This window comes from Cardiocondyla obscurior, linkage group LG25, assembly GCF_019399895.1.
Source record: "Cardiocondyla obscurior isolate alpha-2009 linkage group LG25, Cobs3.1, whole genome shotgun sequence".
Lineage (NCBI taxonomy): Eukaryota > Metazoa > Arthropoda > Insecta > Hymenoptera > Formicidae > Cardiocondyla > Cardiocondyla obscurior.
In genome coordinates, this window is record NC_091888.1 from 1,858,171 (window position 1) to 1,877,153 (window position 18,983).

At 36.3% G+C, this 18,983-nt stretch overlaps 1 protein-coding gene across 5 annotated transcripts in view; it reads left to right on the forward strand.

Annotated features, from left to right (window-relative positions):
- Window positions 1-18,983, forward strand: part of 5-ht1 (serotonin receptor) — a 100,763-nt gene that overhangs the window by 69,616 nt on the left and 12,164 nt on the right. For all 5 annotated transcript variants that reach the window (XM_070672301.1, XM_070672305.1, XM_070672302.1 and 2 more), the window contains one exon: window positions 9,994-10,402. In XM_070672301.1, the coding sequence (XP_070528402.1) occupies window positions 10,282-10,402 (121 nt within the window). In that variant the 5' untranslated portion in view covers window positions 9,994-10,281. The remainder of the gene's footprint in view (window positions 1-9,993; window positions 10,403-18,983) is intronic.

Sequence of the window (18,983 nt, forward strand, 5' to 3'; positions counted from 1 at the left end):
TTTTTTTGGAGAAACGGTTGGGTGCTGTATTTGACGCGAATGATTTAAACGCAAAGTTAACAGAGCAGAATTTACGATCGCGCAACATCCTATCCATATGGCCGATCAATCTTAAACCGTGTTCATCTCTCCTTCCTAAAATTTATAATGGACACGAAGGGAATCGCCGAGCGATATTTTTCGATCGATCCAGTTGTTGCTTACATATGCAAGGGACACTGCATTTTTTATTCCTCACATTCTGCAGAAATTTTCTGTTTCAAAAGTATCCTCATACGCGTAAGTTTTATCAAGTTTCTTTTTACGCATAACGTGATATTAATTTGTTGAAATTAATTTTTATAACGCGCATATAATACGACAATAAAATTAAAACAGTTAATTCGAAATTTCGAAAAGTGAAGTACTCCGGAAAGGAGAATTAGAAATAGCAAAGCGATGACGGAAATACCACGAGACGTTTAAAAATACAGATTGTAATTTAGCAACGAGTTAATATGTTCCACGAATAAAATATATATATAATAAATTCGTTTGCTCGAAATAAACACGTGAAAGCGCATACGGTCATTCCTTTTCTCGTTACTTTCTTTACTAACGCATCTGCACACCTCCCTAATTTCCACGTAGTTGGAACATCTAATATTCTACATGCGTCGCGCGTACGTACATACACGAGAGAACGTAACAGCCTCTAGCACATAATGTATAACGTTAATTATCACGTCAAAGAGAAGAAAGCGCGCGTTTAATTACGATGGAATATTTTACTTGGCGAATATATTTTACTTATCTCTGCTAATTGTGTGCTCGCCTTATAAACGGATCTCCAAACCGATATTATAAAAAGAATTGTTCTGTTGTACATTTACCCTCGCATCCGTGAATACTCCGCTCGCAAAACCGACCGCGTAACGATCGCGCGCATTCGCTGCTTTCACGATGAATAGAGATGCACTCGTATGCAATGCGCGTACGGTTTAACTCTTTTACAACCGAGCACTTGCCGCGGTACAGCTGTTTAATTTCACCGTACTTCCGCGCTTTGATTGAGCCCTTTTGCCATCCAGCATAAAAGCGAAAGCCAGCAGCATTGAAGTACCGCCTATTCTTATCCAAGATGCAATGATAATGAATTTCTTGTTAAAGTTGAGTGAGATAATTAAAATACTCTCGAGTTAATATACGCATTCTTATTTATAAAACATATCTTTAATCGACCCTTAACAAAAAAAAATTGTATTTTTTTAAATGTTGCACTTGCTAAATGTGTTATATTATTTTTCATTACTCGGTCGTAAATTAAAAAAAGAAAACGTGATTTGTATAATATATTGTAAAAGACTTATTTTAACGAGCGTAAAATATTTCGTAATACTTTTCGCCGCATTCTTTCCGTAATATGCACTCTAATAAAAATTTTCATATCTGAACGGAATGGTCGGTCGGCACCGACCAATTTCTTTCATGATATTTGCAATCAGAAATTCCACTTAAGTTATGCGATGGACGTATTCCGTCAGATATGTGCTACGAAAATATCTCTGAGAATGCACAGGCCTTGAAAGTACGCATAGTTTATGAAACACCGGCAAACACTAACAAGGCGTTTCTATTGATTGTACGACTCTTCTTCTGTTTTAATTTTATAAAACGTTATTATAATGGACCGTTATAAGGGCGAACTTAGCTATTAACAAAAATTTACGTTTTTTATTCTTTTACGTGTCTGTATCGATTTTAGATAAATTAATATTTGTGCACGAATAAAGTTTGAAAAACTAATTAAACGTATAACAAGTTATTCAAGATATTAATGTAAAGTTTTATATTCATTAAAATTTTAAATAAACTAGAATAAGTCATGGGTGCATTTTACGCACGCTATTTTTTTTTTTTTTTATAGATCCTAATTGTAAACTACGAAAAAAAAAAAAATATTTGACTTACCAATCTGCATGGACTTTAGCGAAGTAGTGGAGTTCTGCCGGTGACTGTAACATAAAATAAAAAATATTCATATAGACATGCTGATATATCAATTATTAATATCAAATATAAATACTAATTATAGAGATAAACGCATAAGTAAGGATATAGCTTGCTTTAAGGAAAGGAGATGTAATCACAAATACTCTCCGCACATAGAGAATGAGAAGGAGAAGATAATTCTTCTCATTATTGTAACTTTTAAAACAGTTTTTCGTAAAATTCAAACTATTTTACGCAACATTTTCTATAAATTCGTAAAGATACATCAGTGCAAATTTAACAGTAAAATAAGTACGTGCACTTCTTGACTGTTGTTTCCGTAGTTCTTAAAGTATCCTCGAGACTTTGCATCGGCAAAACTTGTCTCGTAAAATAGAATACTTTAAAGACGTAGGATGTACAAAGACGGAGAATGAGACACGCATTCAGAATGGAGCATTACGTAAATGTTCATAATAAACGTTACTATTTTAAATCAGCGGTTTGTCCCCTTATGGGAATACGAAGAAAGTGGATGTGAGCCAAGTAGGAGAAGGTGGAACATTACAATAATGCCGAAAGTTGCAGCGACGTGCATTATTGCGATACCGACGCAGCAGCACTCCCTTGGGCGGCATATTCGCCATTGCAATAATGTATGACGACACGCCTTTGAACATCGAAACGAGCCTTTGAAATTTACAGTGCAAATTCCAACATCTCACGCCGCATTATTGCAAATGTCGAATATCATTCCCGACGGAATACGGTACTAAAGTGCAGAAACGTATTGCAACTCAAGAAACATAGGTGAGATTGATGCATACGGTTTCTGCATTAATAGGAAGTGCGAAAATAATTTCTTTTATTTGCTCAACAATTTAAAAAGAAAAATCGTATTTTTTTGTTTTAAAGATCGTATTTGTTCTACGTGAAACAAAATATGTAGATCAAGAATGCGTAGCTTGTAATTTGAAAACGTCGAAAAGAACACGAACACCGAACAAACATAGCGACCGCGAACATTCGTCGGCGATGTGTGTTATTTTTGTAGTGATTGATTTGTTTGTGAACGTTTGCGTTCCCTGTTAGTTCGCTAAGTGTATGCACACTTTTAGAGATACTCTGAATTTTCCGCATTTACATCTTACATGCCATTACTTTTTTTCTATTTTTTTTTTTTTCCCCTTATTGTTAGGTGACTTCGCACAAATTAAATTTATATAAAATAAAAGTTTTTATTTAAATGCGTCTCTTGTGCTTTCATAATAAATTAAATATATTTAATTTCATTAGAGATATTTTGTCGCCAACGAAAAAAAAATTATATTTCCTTGTCTCTTGCTTGAAAAATAGCATTTTCTACAGAAAATGTAACTTAGAATATCATTAAACATTCATGCGGTGCAACTCGTTTCACTCAACACTAAACTTTACAAATGCTTTTTTCCGTTACGATTGTCCATTATAATATCCGTGTACAAGTTTCTTGAATTTAATTTCCATGAAAAAAATATTTCCGTAAATTCAGTATTTCTTTGGAATAAAAAATATTTTTACTTGTGTACATATATTTACTTTTTAAATTTATATTTATTATTGTGGAAAATTATAAATCTTTCAGAACGCAACCCCGTTTTTTTCTAACGCAATTTATTAAGTCTAGTGTAAAAATTATTATTTATTTCAAACTTCTAATAGTACTGACGCAATTATATTCTCGCATTAAGACTGTTTATAAAACCCGCTTTAATAAGAATAAAATTCATGCAAATTTATATCGACTGTAAAAATCTGTTGAGATAAATTAAAATTGTTTCACGCGTTATTAACTAATTTCGTGGGAGGTTCTTTTTTTTTTTAACATGGCATAAAGCTACGCACTTTTTATTATCACCGAGCGAAACCTGCTGACCTGTGGCACATTAACGCCTTTTACATGGCAATCAAGGAACTACATGAATATTAATAAATTTTCCGTATTAAAGGCAATTTCTTTATCGCGCAAACAAACGCGCAAACGTCAGTTTTTAAGAGTATGATATAATAATCCTCTACAAACATTGCGTATTCTATGTTTCCCGAGATGTCTGGTTCCTGTACATTCACTATTTCTCCGGAAAAGCCATGATGTATCGGTTTACTCGACATAAAGTCGTTTATGTAGAACGTAAATCGCAAGAATCGTTCGCGTATATTTCTCCGCTTCTGACGTCATAATCCAAGATGGTTGAGCCAGGTATTGCCGACCCTTAATCTCATAACTCGAACAACAGCGAGATCGAAGGATTCAAAGTTACAGCAACGGTGCAACTAAATGGAAGTAAATGGCTATATAGCTGATATAAAATGACAAGAGCGGCGGTCCAACTAATGAGTCACTTTACTTAAACGAGCTGACAAGATCACGCTAACGTAATTTCAAAGGAATAAAACTCAGTCTTTTTTTACACGACCGTCGTAGCTGTATTACCATCTTGTCGCAAACAAAGTAACGAATCGATATTACTCCAATTAGTGGGATAATTTCGAAATTAACAAGCAATATTTAATGCTTTCCGTGAATTAAAGAGATGACGTTACATAAATAAAATAACATTTAAAATGTACAATGTGCAAAATGATTATTTTTCGCTTTAAGAGTTTTATTTTCAATATAAAATGTTTAATTTAGAGTCGAAAGCGAAAAATATACATCCATTTCGTCACTCGTCACGACGAACTTGTTTACTCGATGTCGCAAATGAATCGACAAATATTGCGATTCACTGACAAATAGTAGTTTCCGAGTTATGTACATAATTACGGATTTGGTTCCAAATGCAAACAGCAGAACGTATTATTGTTCGCTTGCAAATTGCTACGATTGAAATTTTTCAAATAATAATAATTGAGATTAACAAGAGTTTAATAATGGATCAGAGTAGTGCTAGTCAAATATGTAATAAAAATTGACGATAAAGAATTTAAGCACGACATTCAATTTTTTTTTAATTAAACGCTCGGTGTATTATTAAATTTTAATATTTAACTATTATAGTTAAATTAAATTTAAAATATTATTTTTATGTCCGATAGTACAGAAAAATCTGAAAATTGATAAAGATATCGACAAAATTCCTATTTCTTTGATATAATAAATTCAATCAAAATATACGGATACAATCAACTAATGTACGCAACGTCAGCACTTCAATTATTTTAAAATTTTATTAGTAAAACTTAAATATTATACGCTACTTCACAAAAATGTGATTTTATTAATATAATAACAGTAAATAAAAAAAAATTTAATGTAGTAAAAATCTAACAAAATACAATCAGTTTTCAATCATCGAGTAATTAATATTTGTCATCCAGAGATATTTTCATAACACGTATCGACAGAACACTGATATGTGATTACCAAACCTCAAGTAAAAACCTAATATGTATACGGAAGCGATTGGAGATTGTCTCGGATGAATGTCGACCGGTGATAACAAGATTAACGCCTATGCTGGTATATAGCTATCAAACACAAACGGTCGTCAATGGGCGGAAATTTAGCAATATTGGGTATCGTTGTACACAAGTGTCAGTTGCGTCAGCGATGCATCCGCCCTTGTCTGTCGGTTTTGATTGAAACGACAACATCTCTCTTTTAGACGCGTATCGCTCCCGCACTTGCGTATGCTTACAATCTGGCTGCGCCCAAATATTGAATTCCAGTATCAAATATACGGTCGCAATTCGCCGTTACGCGTTTTGCACGCTTGTCGCTCTCTATCGAGCTGCTTTTTCGTTATCGTTAAAGCTTTAAAAAAAAAAAAGCCGCATATAACTGTTTTTAAATGTATGGAAAATCAATTTCGGATTTTTTTTTTTTTTTTACGTAACCTTGTAGCCGCATACTTTTTGCATATTTTAATATTAGGACGGAAAAATTTTTTAAATTACGAAAGGAGTAATGTGCAGAATGCACACTATCATCCGGCTACCTAGCTACACGAAGTCCATTCTCCTTTTATTTTTTTTCCCCTCTCACTAGTTTATTTTTATCAATTTTTCTTTTTTTTTTTTTTTTTTTTTTTTTTACTTTTTCGTTTTTTCTCGCTTATATTTCATCGTTTGAAACAACTATACCGTTTTAACACTTGAAAATCGATGACGTTACAACGAAATTTGGCGCCTCTCCGGGTTTGCGGATAAGTTTAAAGTTTCCCCCGTCGCATACTTTATATATATCGGGCGTAACGCGTGGACCTAATCTTTTGATCCTATAAGCACGGTTCAGCGTGAAATCCTTGGAAGCTGAAGAAGTTAGTTACACGGGACTAATGGAACGCAGTAGGAGCTCCGGATAATGGACGATGCTAGAGCGTCGTAAATACTAGGTGCACTTCACTTACAAGGAAATCTAGTTTTATTTCTGAATTTCGCTTCTAATGGAAAAGAAAAAAAAAAAGTATATAAACAGTACGAAACACCGGAATTTTACGTATATGCAGAGATTTATCACATTCGAACTTGATTCCCTGCCAAACTTTACTTACATGTTCCTCGATTATTATTACGTAAATATATTTCAAGAATAAATCTTAAATTATTATAAATAATGCATTACATCCGCGATATTAAAAAAATATATATTAATTACGAATCATAAATCTATCAGTAACTATACTTTTCTTAATTATTACAATAAATTTAATTTTTACTTTAATGTAAAAATATATTTTATTTCATTATTTTTCTAAGTATTTTATTAAAAGAAAAAAGAATCGCACACATTGTGTAGATTTGCGATTATTAAGATCCTTTAAACTGTCACAAGCACTGCTTCGTAAAAAAGCTCCCCGTTACGCTTTTTGCCTATGTGACTGGTCATAAACTTTAAAGCCACGTAAACCTTTTTACTTCTCTGACGAAAGATCAGGCTCTCGTTAACGCAGTTTTTTGTCGACTGAGGAAAAGCCGGAAGGAAAAGAAGAACTCATGACAGATACGTCTTCGTCGAAAAGGGACTCGGCCGTTTTAGATCGAACGCAAACGATCGTGAATTTCGAGGGTCTCTACCGGCAGCTCGCAATTTAATCGCGTAACAGTTTGCCCGGCTTTTCTTTCCCCAGAAATAGATTTCCAACGTGTCGATTCTCTCTCGTTTCCGCTACCACTGCCACCTTAGCCATGGATGCTGCCCTTCCTCCATTTTCTACTAACGGCGGGGAATTTATGGAGTTTCGAGCACGACCGAGCCGCAGTTTTCTGCCCGTGATAAATGCATCCGCTATTGTGAAATGTATACACGCGCCTCTCGCAGGGGCTGCTACGTGCGCCTGCACTTTCAATTTTGAATTGGCCCAAATACGACGAGATTTGGTCGTTCCCGGTGGTGCCCACGTGCAAACGACCACCACGAGCATTCGCACAATTCCGGCCTATTGAGCGAACAATGTCTTTTGTAACGTGTGACTAATCGTAATTCATCGAGCATGTTTTTCACTCACGATTTGTAGCTTGATAAAATCGCGCTCATTGAATTAATAGAATGATATGAAGGACCACATTTTATAATAATTTAGAAAAAAAAATTAATTTGTCGCCGTATTTTTTTACCACGGAAATTAAAATCAATTTTTTAATTGATAAATGTTATTTCTTGTTTGTCCTACTTTTTTTTTTTTTTTTCTTTACCCTCATTAAATTATTATTTATGACTTGACGTTTAAAATTAATTTATGTTTTTATTATTTATACCGTAAGGATTTTCTTCCTATTTTCTTTTCCATTTTCTAAATCCTTTCCCGTTTCAGCGCTTTTCATTAAAAAAATTTTATACAAAGGAACGGAAGTCTCTTTTCTATTATTGAAATAGGATTTAATTTTTACTCTCTCTCTCTTTCTTTCTCGTTCTAAATAAATAAATAAATAAAATATTTTGTTGCATAACAACGTTCCTACGAGACATGCAAATTTCTTTCAGTTAGAAATCGTTTTTCCTCTGATCGCCTATTACAGAACCATTCTCACATCATTGTGGAAAAGAAAATTTTATAGAGCTATAAAATGCAATTTTTATATCTTGCCGAGATGTGAATCGCCTAAAAAACTAAATTTCAAGAATTACGAAGCCGACGTGGTACGTCCCATCGATAAATTGCTCGTGTTTATTATTTCAACGTAAAATATATAAAAATCTCGTATGTTATTTTATCAAATTTAATATATAGGACTAAAATTTTGGTTCGTGTATTAAATTTTTATAGTAGCACGCACATCACATACGCTACTTTCTATAAAATTGTTTCGGATTTTTCTCTATTTTTATTTGCCTTTCCCATTATATCTCCCAATAAAGCCGTAACTAATGAAACCGGATACTAATTGTTCGTTACGGCGATGATTGGCATGCTACAGCAAACGAGAATGATCGGCTTCCTTCAAACTGAAAGTAAAAGCGTTCGATACCGAATACGATTTACAGAGTCAGTTACGCGCCGACAAATCGATACTTGCGCCGAGCTCCGTTGGTTTAAGTTTAAGTATTAAAAACGCAACGTGGGATCTACGAAAGTCCGTTTGATTGGCTTTTATTCTTCAGTCGTACAGAAGCACTTTTTCCCGTCCCCCTTTTAAGTTTTCATGAACGGGCGCCACGCTTTTGCGCGTTCCCAGACTTTTTCTTCAAGTGACGCCCGATGTTAGAAAGTTGGGAGATACTTTTCTATCGCGAAAGAACAGTTGTTTTTCGACTCCCCGCTGGACGAACGGGCACCGAAAAATGGTGATGAGGAAGAGAGCCGTAGGGCAGGATACTTTTTGGTTGCTGGCAGGGTATACGTGGGATTTGCGTCATACGGTGGGAATAAAACTTTTAGATCTTGGCAGTTGGTCGCGCGAAAAAAGCCACTGTGGCAACAATCACTACGAGACAAATTTTTCATATTGCCGCAAGAAAAATGTTGACTTCCCTCGTGAAACTGTATTTAGCCTTTTTACGTATTGTCATACATATGTGATTATTATTGAGCAGCAACGAAACGCATACACGTAAATGGTAAACTTTATATCTTAAAAAGTTCCTTGATAAATTGTACGAAAGAAAGTTAATCTTAAAAATTAACAAATAAATCAGCGAGACTTGATCTTTCTCTTTTCTAGTAATATGAAATATTAAAATTATCATGAATTCCTGACACGTAAGTTTTTAATTCCAATTAAATCTTTCCACGTGACCTGCAGACTAGAATGTTTGAGCTAACATTTTAAACAGAGCAGAATAAGACTTTTAATCTAATTTTATCAAATATTCACATTCCGGTAAAATTATTCGGTAATTCATCAAAATAATAAAATTGTCCAACGAACCACAGAAAAACAGCGAACTCGTTACGGTGTATTGGCGCTGCTATCAAACGTGAATGCTATTCGTCTGGAAATTCAATCAGTTTAAACCAAATGGCGAGTAGGTTCCGGTGAATTCAAGTTAATGAAACGTTCCGACACTATTGGAAAATTTAATAGAGTGCATACGACCTCCTAAGGCAATCTCACGACTGGCGTTTGTTGTAAACGCATCTATTTTTCGCACAACCCCGTGGATTCATTATCAAAGTTGATTGTGGTAGTTGCCCGGTTACAATCCCGATAATTGCCGATCGATTGTTCCAATTTCATTGGTTTCGCGGGCTACCATAAACGTGACACCTCGCATATTCTCTCGATCGTGCGTGTACCATAATTCTCCTGAAACTTATATTTAACACGAAACTCAATATCGCAATTACGCTACACCGTAGACGATTTGAAGCCTTCCTGTATCAAGGTTTTTTTTTTATATAAATAAATGCGTAAAAAGAGTTTAGAAAGAGATTGTAAATAAATTATCAGAACGTTATAACGAGATCTCGCAAAAGTAAAGATGTTATTATCGTGTTTGCCATTACATTTGTCGGTAGAAAAAGTAAGTACATTTTTTCCATACAAGATCATTTATGAAAGCAGCATTTTAATGAAACCTTTTTCGCGTTACCATTTCAGACGTGCGTACGAAAGAGACTGACATCCAACAAAAAAATCTACATCTCAAAGTCCATGGAGTCTCGGCGGAGAAAATTGCGGAAAATGAAAACTGCGGAATATTCAGAGATAAAGATGGAAACGTTCAAGGCAAGTAACCGGCGTTTATCGGCCAGGTGTTGACTTCGCGGCCGTCGACAACGATGAAAAAAAACTTCGGACCCGCTCTAACGAATGCGAACCATGATACATTATTTAACAAGATGATGAATAGCGAATACTAAAGACGGAAACTACATTTTCACCGTGATGGAGGAACCTCACGTCGATCAAGCCGCAAACGCAACTGTGGAAAATCCAATCTTTACCGATGTACCAATCATCTTGAGAGCTATCGTGCTCTGTCTCCTTATACTCATCACTATCGTAGGTGAGTCTATTATTCTCTTTTACAGTCTCACGATTTATTTAGCAAGAAAAATCCCCATTCCCAGTATTCCATTTTGTAAAAACTATTTAAATTTAAATAACTATACAACTAATATAAATAAAAATCACGTCAATTTAAAAACGATACTCTTATTGTTAGAGGGCCTTTTTATATACATATGTATATCCTAGAAATGAGCTTTGTAAACTTTTTTTTTAGACACAGTTTTATGCGCGCGATTAGTTCGCAACTAATTACCGCTGTACGTACACGCTTGTAAATCATAGTGAAAAACGGGAATGGAAACCATAATTGAATAAATAATATGCTACAAATTTTTCCGTTTTCCCGTACCGCGAATATGCATTACATTACGCAATATTTTAACTTTGCTTTATTTTTTTTTTTAATTCAATGAATATGACTCACTCTTCCGAATAAAACACTCGCGTAACACGAGACAATATTTTTCGCAAAATGCCCCGCATGAATTGTTTAATAAAACTGTAATACGTGTCATTTACAATAATACATATGTTTTAAGTTAAACTACTTAAAAGTTGGGATACTTTTTAATTATCTGTGAGTGTAAAGAATGTCTTAGTCAAAGACATTTTGATGAATAGATAATTTAATCAATGCCGCTAAATCTATATATAATGAATCGGCTCGTTCAAGTTGAAATTGAAAAAAAAAGAAAGGGGGAAAGACCCGTACCTTAATTTGAAGACGATTGGGTCGATTTATCTCTCGTTCTTATTCGAATGCTTTCGCCGGTAATTAATGAAAATTGCCGACCCAAATTCGATGGGTCGTTTCCTTTTGCATGCCAAACTTCCGATCCGACAGCGCCCGCAACGCAATTGATCTCGCACCGCCTAGCCCGATTAATCGTTCTTCTTGCCGTAATTATATGCCGTTAAGCACCAAATAACTTCGTCCCCTTTGATCATCGACGGTTTCGAGAAGGCAACCACCCGTTGGTCATAATCGTCGGCGAGAACAATGACAAAGATTGCTTGGAGAACTGACACATTTCCAGGGTGTGTAATATATCACCGAGCGGTGACGGTAATCGCGATATCTAGTCGCATGCTTTGCGTGAATAGGGTTTTCCGCGAGGTAAGCGAGCTGACACTGCGTTTCGTGACTTGTATCTAACTACAACCCTTTCCTGTCATTTTGCTTCTCCCCCGGAATTTTCCTCATCAACACCGAGAACAATAAACCACGTTTTTAATACTAAAATCTCTGATTGATCATTATCAACGTCAAAGGCATTTTAATATAAGCATAATGCGTGATAAACGACTTTTGGCGGCTTGCGTTGGTATTCGCGAAAAACATTAGTGACCGACGAGTATGATTAATATATTTATAATTGTTACGTAAGATTGTCGGAAAGCGAACCGCAGTGGAAATTCACCCGAGTGGAAATTTATCTAGCTAATTCTGACTTTGCAGTTAGTTGTTAGATCGCGCAGATTAGATATATTCTTTAGCCGGTGGTTAGCTTGATGTTAGTTGTAATTTGTAAAAAAGTATTTGTTACTTAATGACTATCTTGTTAATGCATGTAGCGAAACAATTATTACTGGCTAATAACGAGTTAAAAAAGCTAGATATCTAAACATTTTTCGTCGCGTATTAATTGTCTCTATAATTAAAAAAATTAATAAAAATTTTTTAGTGACGTAGAATTTTTTTAATAAGTATTATCGTCCGTTTGTGAAGATTATTTTTTAACTACTGTCATTGTGTGTATGTCATTCGTCAGCTATTAAGTCCCATAAAATAAATCTATGAACATTTCCGGTCTCTCCGGGGGCTCGTATATTTCTCGAAAGGGAATACAGATAAAAGTTGTCGGAAAACAGGTAAGTTTATCTCTCCTCTGTAACGCCTTAGGTGGATAGCGATATAAGGGGGATGCGAAGATCCACCGGCAGCTGTTGGATACATCCCTACACGTACGCGCCCCCCAGCGACTTGACAAGGCTCGAAGCGCATTCTAATATTAGTATAGTTCACTGGCTAACTAACAGTTCGTTGAACATGACGTCAGCTGCCGCGGATATGCCTGCTCTTTCTCTTTCTCTCCCCCAGTGTAGGGAATAAATTTTCTGAACGCTTGGCGAGGCACAAAACCGTGAATATCGTTGCGCAAATGTGAATTAAATAATCCCCTTTCCCTCCCCCTGGCGTCGCACAGTAATCACCGCAAATCGAGCGAAACTTCTCAAATGCGCGTTGCACCGACCGCATTCGTTCGTCCCTCTTCGAAAACGCAGACAACCGGAGCGCGTGATTTCGCACAAAGTTCGCGTCCGTCATTAACGTGCACGTGGAAACGATTGACTGCAAATGCGTGAAATCAAAAGTAATCATTTTATTAAGGGAATCATCTGACAATATCGAAAAACGATAGTGAGAACGCGTTCGATTTAATTTAATATAAATAGATAATTAATTAAAGAATAATTGTAGAAAAAAAGGTAGTTTTAATTATTTAATATATAAATTATTTAATCCTAATCTTTATGGGAGAAGCAAGAACTGTATTGAATTAATATCTCATAATTTTAACACGTACGTACGCGTGTGTCAACAATGTTATTTGCAGTATACGCACCGCATGAAGTATAAAAGAATGTTCACTATATAGTTTTTACTCGTAAAAGTAAAAGTCTTTTTTTAGATCATAAAATCAAGGAATTTTGTTGGCGTAAATATGCACGTCGTGTCGCAGAGAAGTCAAACGTTAAATTTAATTACGTTTTGCCGCAACTAAATTGCCCGAGTCAAACTCTTTTACGAAAAAGCAAAAAACAAATACATTTTATTAGAAATACGTGTTTGAGAAAAAACATTTCTTGATATATACCACATATACGATGTTGACAGGTATCTCGCTGGTTCGTAAAAAAAAAAAAAAAAAAAAAAAAAATAGCAAGCCGATAGGTTAGACCACCGACGCGAACTGAATGTGTTACTACCTTGCCCTTCGATCCTATAAAGGTTAAACGATGCGATGCGAGCACATAACGTACCCTGCATGAAGACGTAATCAGACATTTCCGATAGTTATCGTCTCGTGAGACCAGGGGCCGCATTTTCAATGAAACTAGGGGAGGGAAAAAGGGTAGCCCCAGGCAGCAGCGCAAAAATATATATAAAGCCACTTCGACAATTGCGTATATAAAAATATTCATCGCCGTTACCTGTCATTGGAATGAACGAAAGTGAACTGTTACATTTAATTTTAAGGCTCCCGGCGTAACGTCAAAAGTGTAATATGCAATTTATTTACGGCGTTTTAACCGTAAAAATTCATAAATGACTTTCCGCGCGGCGTGACAACAGTCGCGATTGATAAAGCGCACTTGCAGTATTTGCCGTCTACTCCGGTTTTGGTTTGTTAATCAATAAACGACCATATAATACTGTTCGAATCTGTCCTATGGTGCAGCAACGAAAACAAGTTACATGACTACACGGTTATTGGATAACGAACCATGACCGCAGTTTTCGGCACGTTTTACAGGTCCACTTTACATCGATCGCGCGTGTGGTCGTATGAGAAATTCGTTTATCTCCTCACGTAAACAACGAGAATAAATTATACACATTATTTCCGCTTTGACGTGATAATTTTGAACAGCTAACATAGTTATTAATTAAATTAATAACTAGCATATTAAATGACGCATTCAATGACGCATGTGCTGCGAAAGACTGATTCCTGCGAAGAATTCGAAATATCTAAAACGATTCTAATCGAATTCGCGAAATATATATTGCGTTAAATCGCGTCTGATGTTTTAATGCAAAATCTTTTACAGTTTTTTAATGCAATTATTTTTTTTTCTTTAAGATATTCCTTTGTTATATAAAAATGAAAAGTAACCTTATCATCTCAGAGTCGGCTATTCATGTGCAGCTATCTATCGCATTTATCATATTCTCAAAAGCTTTTATTATCTGCACGACGACGAAAGCATGAGCTACTGTAATTTTTGTCCCCTTAACAAGCTCGTTTGCATAAATTTGATGAATTTTTCGTATCATCTCTCGGCACGCAATTTGAACGACGCGAAATATGCATTTTGACTAGCGGAGCGCTACCCGGCTTTCGGAAAAAAGGATTAATGTTTTCGACGCTTAATACCTCTTTTCATTCTGCAGATCTTTTCGTCGTTCAAAAAAGCTGTATCGATCTAAACCACGTTATTGCACGCCGAATTTTGCGATATTCCCAAAAGTGCACTCGCAACAATGCGCAAGAATCATCCCACGGATGAAAATGATCGCCGTTGTCGAATGCGATGACGACTCATGATAACAAGAGAATATACTCGTTTTTTTCTTTTTCAATCCGATTCAGAATTAAAATCGGTTTATGCATTTAACGTACTGACGTTTTACAAACCCTGAATCTCATAAAACACTCATGGCAACCAAAATAAATAGTGACAACAATCTTTATATCATTTCCCTATTCTCTCATAATAAATTTGATAATTAAACAAAACAAAATTGTCCATCAATGAGCCAGAAATGTAACGCTCGAATCACCCAAGTATTATACAATTATTCCTAATTAATAACGAGCTAGAAAAGCTAAATGTTTAAACGTTTTTCGCCGCGTACTAGTCTACTGCGCGTACTTATTCTTTAACTCGTGCTCGACTGCCTAGACAGCTGGTCGCTGAACCCGCCGATCTCCGCGGTAGTGTGAGTACGTGCGCGTGTTTACATCTGGCCGGCACCTTGCGCTCGAAGTTCGCAAGGTGGTGGGCGCGCGGGCGGCGGACGGCGAGAACCGGTTTGCTCGACGAATTCGGCAGTCGACCGTCGCGGTAATTTATTAGTGCGTGTGTTTTCATCGGCCGGCAGTCTTCGCGTTCCAAGGCAGTCGAGCGAGTGTTGCGTAAGGTCGGACCAAAACAGTAAACAAGTACGCGGCGAAAAAAAATCTAGACATTTGTTTGGATACACGGTACGCGCTGGACAGTGACTAGACGACCGATAATAGACAGATTTCGCTCTTTTTTCAGATTAGCTACATAGATAAATTTCCACTCGGGAACATTAAAAATAAATTAAAAATTCTTCTTTATTTTAAGACGATTAAAAAATATTATTTATCTGCATGAAAATAATTAAAGTTTAATTACAGAAAGTAAAAGACACGAGAAAAATAAGAGAAGTTACAGTGACTTGTCGCAATATATAATTTATAAATCGTTGAAACCTACATGTTAACGTATTATATTAATAAAAACTATAAAACACATATTTAACCGTTGATGATCGCGATACGTGTGCAGAAGTAAGTTGCATTATAAAATTCTTTTGTCGAGATATCTTTGACAAAAAGCTCGCTAAAGCACCGTGGCGTCAAGCCGGGCTTAGCGCAGCAGATTAAAAACTGCAGACTGTAAGTTATTTCTTGACAAACAAGTCGCGCACGTGTCTACTCACGGTCCTTCCAGCTTATCCGTATAAAGCTACGATACGGGGGAGAATTGCTTTTTTTTTTTTTTATTTTTAGTGCTGCAAATACGCTCTTTAATGGAGTGCGAGAACGAATACGAGAACGAGTACGTTTAGAGTCTCAGTCAGTCTACTGAAACATTTCTCGGTCCCTTCTTCTTCGCGGGAGTTAATTACGCCAAAGTAAAACGTTCTACCCGCGCTTCTTTTTCTCTGTCGCGACCGCGGTGGTTATACTTTTCTCATGAAGACGGTTTCACTGTGCAGCTGCGACCGCGACTGAAAGTCGCGAGATGCATTTGATATCAACGTCTTCGTCATTCTCGTCCAACTGCATCTAAATCGTACACAATCATCGTTGTGTACAATTGTGTAATGTATTTGCGGACACGTAACGCGAAGCTTAATAAACGCGAAAGGAAAGAAATTTGCTCGTTATTCGTAAAATTACGATACTGTCAAGCGTTTGTGTCGACTTACGACAGTCGGTAGGTAAAACGAGAGAAAGTACGAATTACGAAGCCCTGATCGCTTCTAGAAGTTGACTTACTCTCTAATTTGTGCAAAGTCTGTCGCCCCCTCTCCCCTTGAGAATTAAATGTAATTAGTATACGCCTAGGCTGCGTTATGTAGCTTTTGAAATTTCGGACTTATTCTTTTCAATTATAAAATTATTGCCTTTTAACGAGAAATTCAAAGAAAAAAATATTCTTGTAATTAATAATTTTTATCTGTAAAAAAGTCTATTTTATTTATTAATATTCTCATTTAATAGAAATTAGTTCCTGTGCGCAATATCTGTTTTCGTTAAACTTTATTACTGTACGCAAGAAATTATTATCCGTGTCTTAAACAGCAGTACGATTTCTTTTGTATTCCTTGTGCAAAAAATCGGATGAAACATTGGCTGCCTAAATGAAATGAAAGACACGAAGTACCGCGGTACGTAAACCGGCGCACCTCGGCACGATGTAATATCCTCGCGAATGTAGTGCACGGTAGCTTGAGCTTCTATCCACTTCCCTTAAACACGCTTAAACCGGCGGCGGTCGAGCACGTAATGCATGAATGTAACATTACGTTACGAATACATGAATTCCTCTGCTACAGAGAAAACCACACGAATCTGAAAATTCTGATTACCGTCGAGTTTCGCGATTACAGCTAAGTTTGATCAAGCGTCTATTGCGCCGGAAAAAAAAGAGCTTACGCTTGTAATCTACTCAGATTTTTTAATCCAAAAATTAATCGTGTTCTTTTTATTAGTTACCTTTCCGCAATGAATTAAGTGTCGGGTGTAATTCATTTCTCTTTTCTTAATTTAAGTGAAACAGTTGGACATTATTTTTTTTCTAATTCGTTTTTAAATATTTATTCCTACCTTTTTAATTTTTTCTTATTTTTCGCTGACTTTTGTAAGCGTATACGGTGAAAAGATCTGATCGATAATTCTGTATTGTCCCGAGAGCACGAGCCGAGAAGCCGAGAGCAGACTCGGACAAATTTCGCATAAATGAACGCACGATCGATCCGGGGCAACGCGCCGCGCGCTCGTATAACATGTCTAGGAACGTACGACTGATTTCGTCTATTCCGAGTTTACCGAACTTGATTACCGCTATTCAAGCCCGTCATCGGGATTGATGACGACTAGTCCAAATTTGCCCTTTGCAGTGCCAATTACCAGAGCTATTATTAAAGAGTTGGAAGCGCGACAGGCGGACACGATCTCAATTTACTTAACGACTTCGTAATCCATGTCGTTCAACGACGTGCTCACATTTTATAGAAGTTACGATGGCAAACTCTCCCATCCGACTATCGAATACCGTTCTTAAAGATACGATCTTAAAAAGTGTCCAAGTACGCCTCTTGCTCTTCCAACTGTTCTTTTATTGTTTTCAAAATCTTGATAGAATTTTACTTGCTAGTTATGTAGAGAACTAAAAAGCGATAATCGCTTTTTATTTATATGTATATCTGTATTGTTCTTTCTTTTCCCACCCAAAAGAAATATCGCACGTGGCGAGAAAAATTAATAATAATTAATAAAATATGAAATTTCAGGCACAAATTAGAAAATTAAATAATAAATACACCCAACTCTCTTTTTATATACTTTTTGCGTAGTTTTTTTGTGTTTTTCAAGTAATTCTTTTTCTTTAGTTTTGTGGAAAATATTCGTAATCTCTCATGTAAGTAAAACATAATCCATATTCTCAATTTATATGTTAAAATTTTTTGTCACATGGTTGATTCAAATAGAAACTTTTTTACAGTGGATGCTCATACAAAATAAAAAAAAAATCGTGTAAAAGAGAATTTTTTCAAATAGCACCGTTTTTTTTTTTTACGCGGTTTTTCGGAGTAACGTAATTTTATTTTACGTTTTTTCTCTGAACAACGCAATTACTTTTTTCACGCAAAATTTCGAAAAGAGATTTAGGTGTAATGCGATAATAATCAAGGAATAATTACTCACTCAAACATTGACGTGCAGCATCTCATTAGCCTCTCCCGATTGATCCATTACGGCGATTCTCTCCGACGTCCCATGCCGATTCTCTCCAGCATCCCTCGATGATTCTCTCCAACGATTCCCTCGACGATTCCCTCGACGATTTCCTCGGCGATTTCCTCGACGTTCCTCACAATAGACTGGCGGCAAATACCTGCGCACAATAACGTGTGAGACTCGAAAAATACCATGGCGCGTTCGCGAAAGTAAATCTCGTACAACTTAACATGATAGACGGCGAGCAATCAGTAGCATCGAATCGATTGAACGACTAACGCGCTTAGTATTTTCGCTGGAAAAATGAAAAGCGAATCTCGCTTGGAAATCGAGCAGTGCAGATAATAGGACGTACACTCACCTTCAGAAATAGTATTGTGGTGCTGCAACGGCGGCTAGTGTACATGATCTTAGCGTGGGGTGCGTCGAATCTCACACGAAGCGCGGGCGTAGATGTGTTGCGGAGCACCGGTCACAGAGGACTGAGGGGGAAGGCGGCCCACTACTCCCCGTACTAGACAGTCAAGAAGGTCACGTACGCGAGTTGTCGTCGTCGCTCGCCGCAGCAAA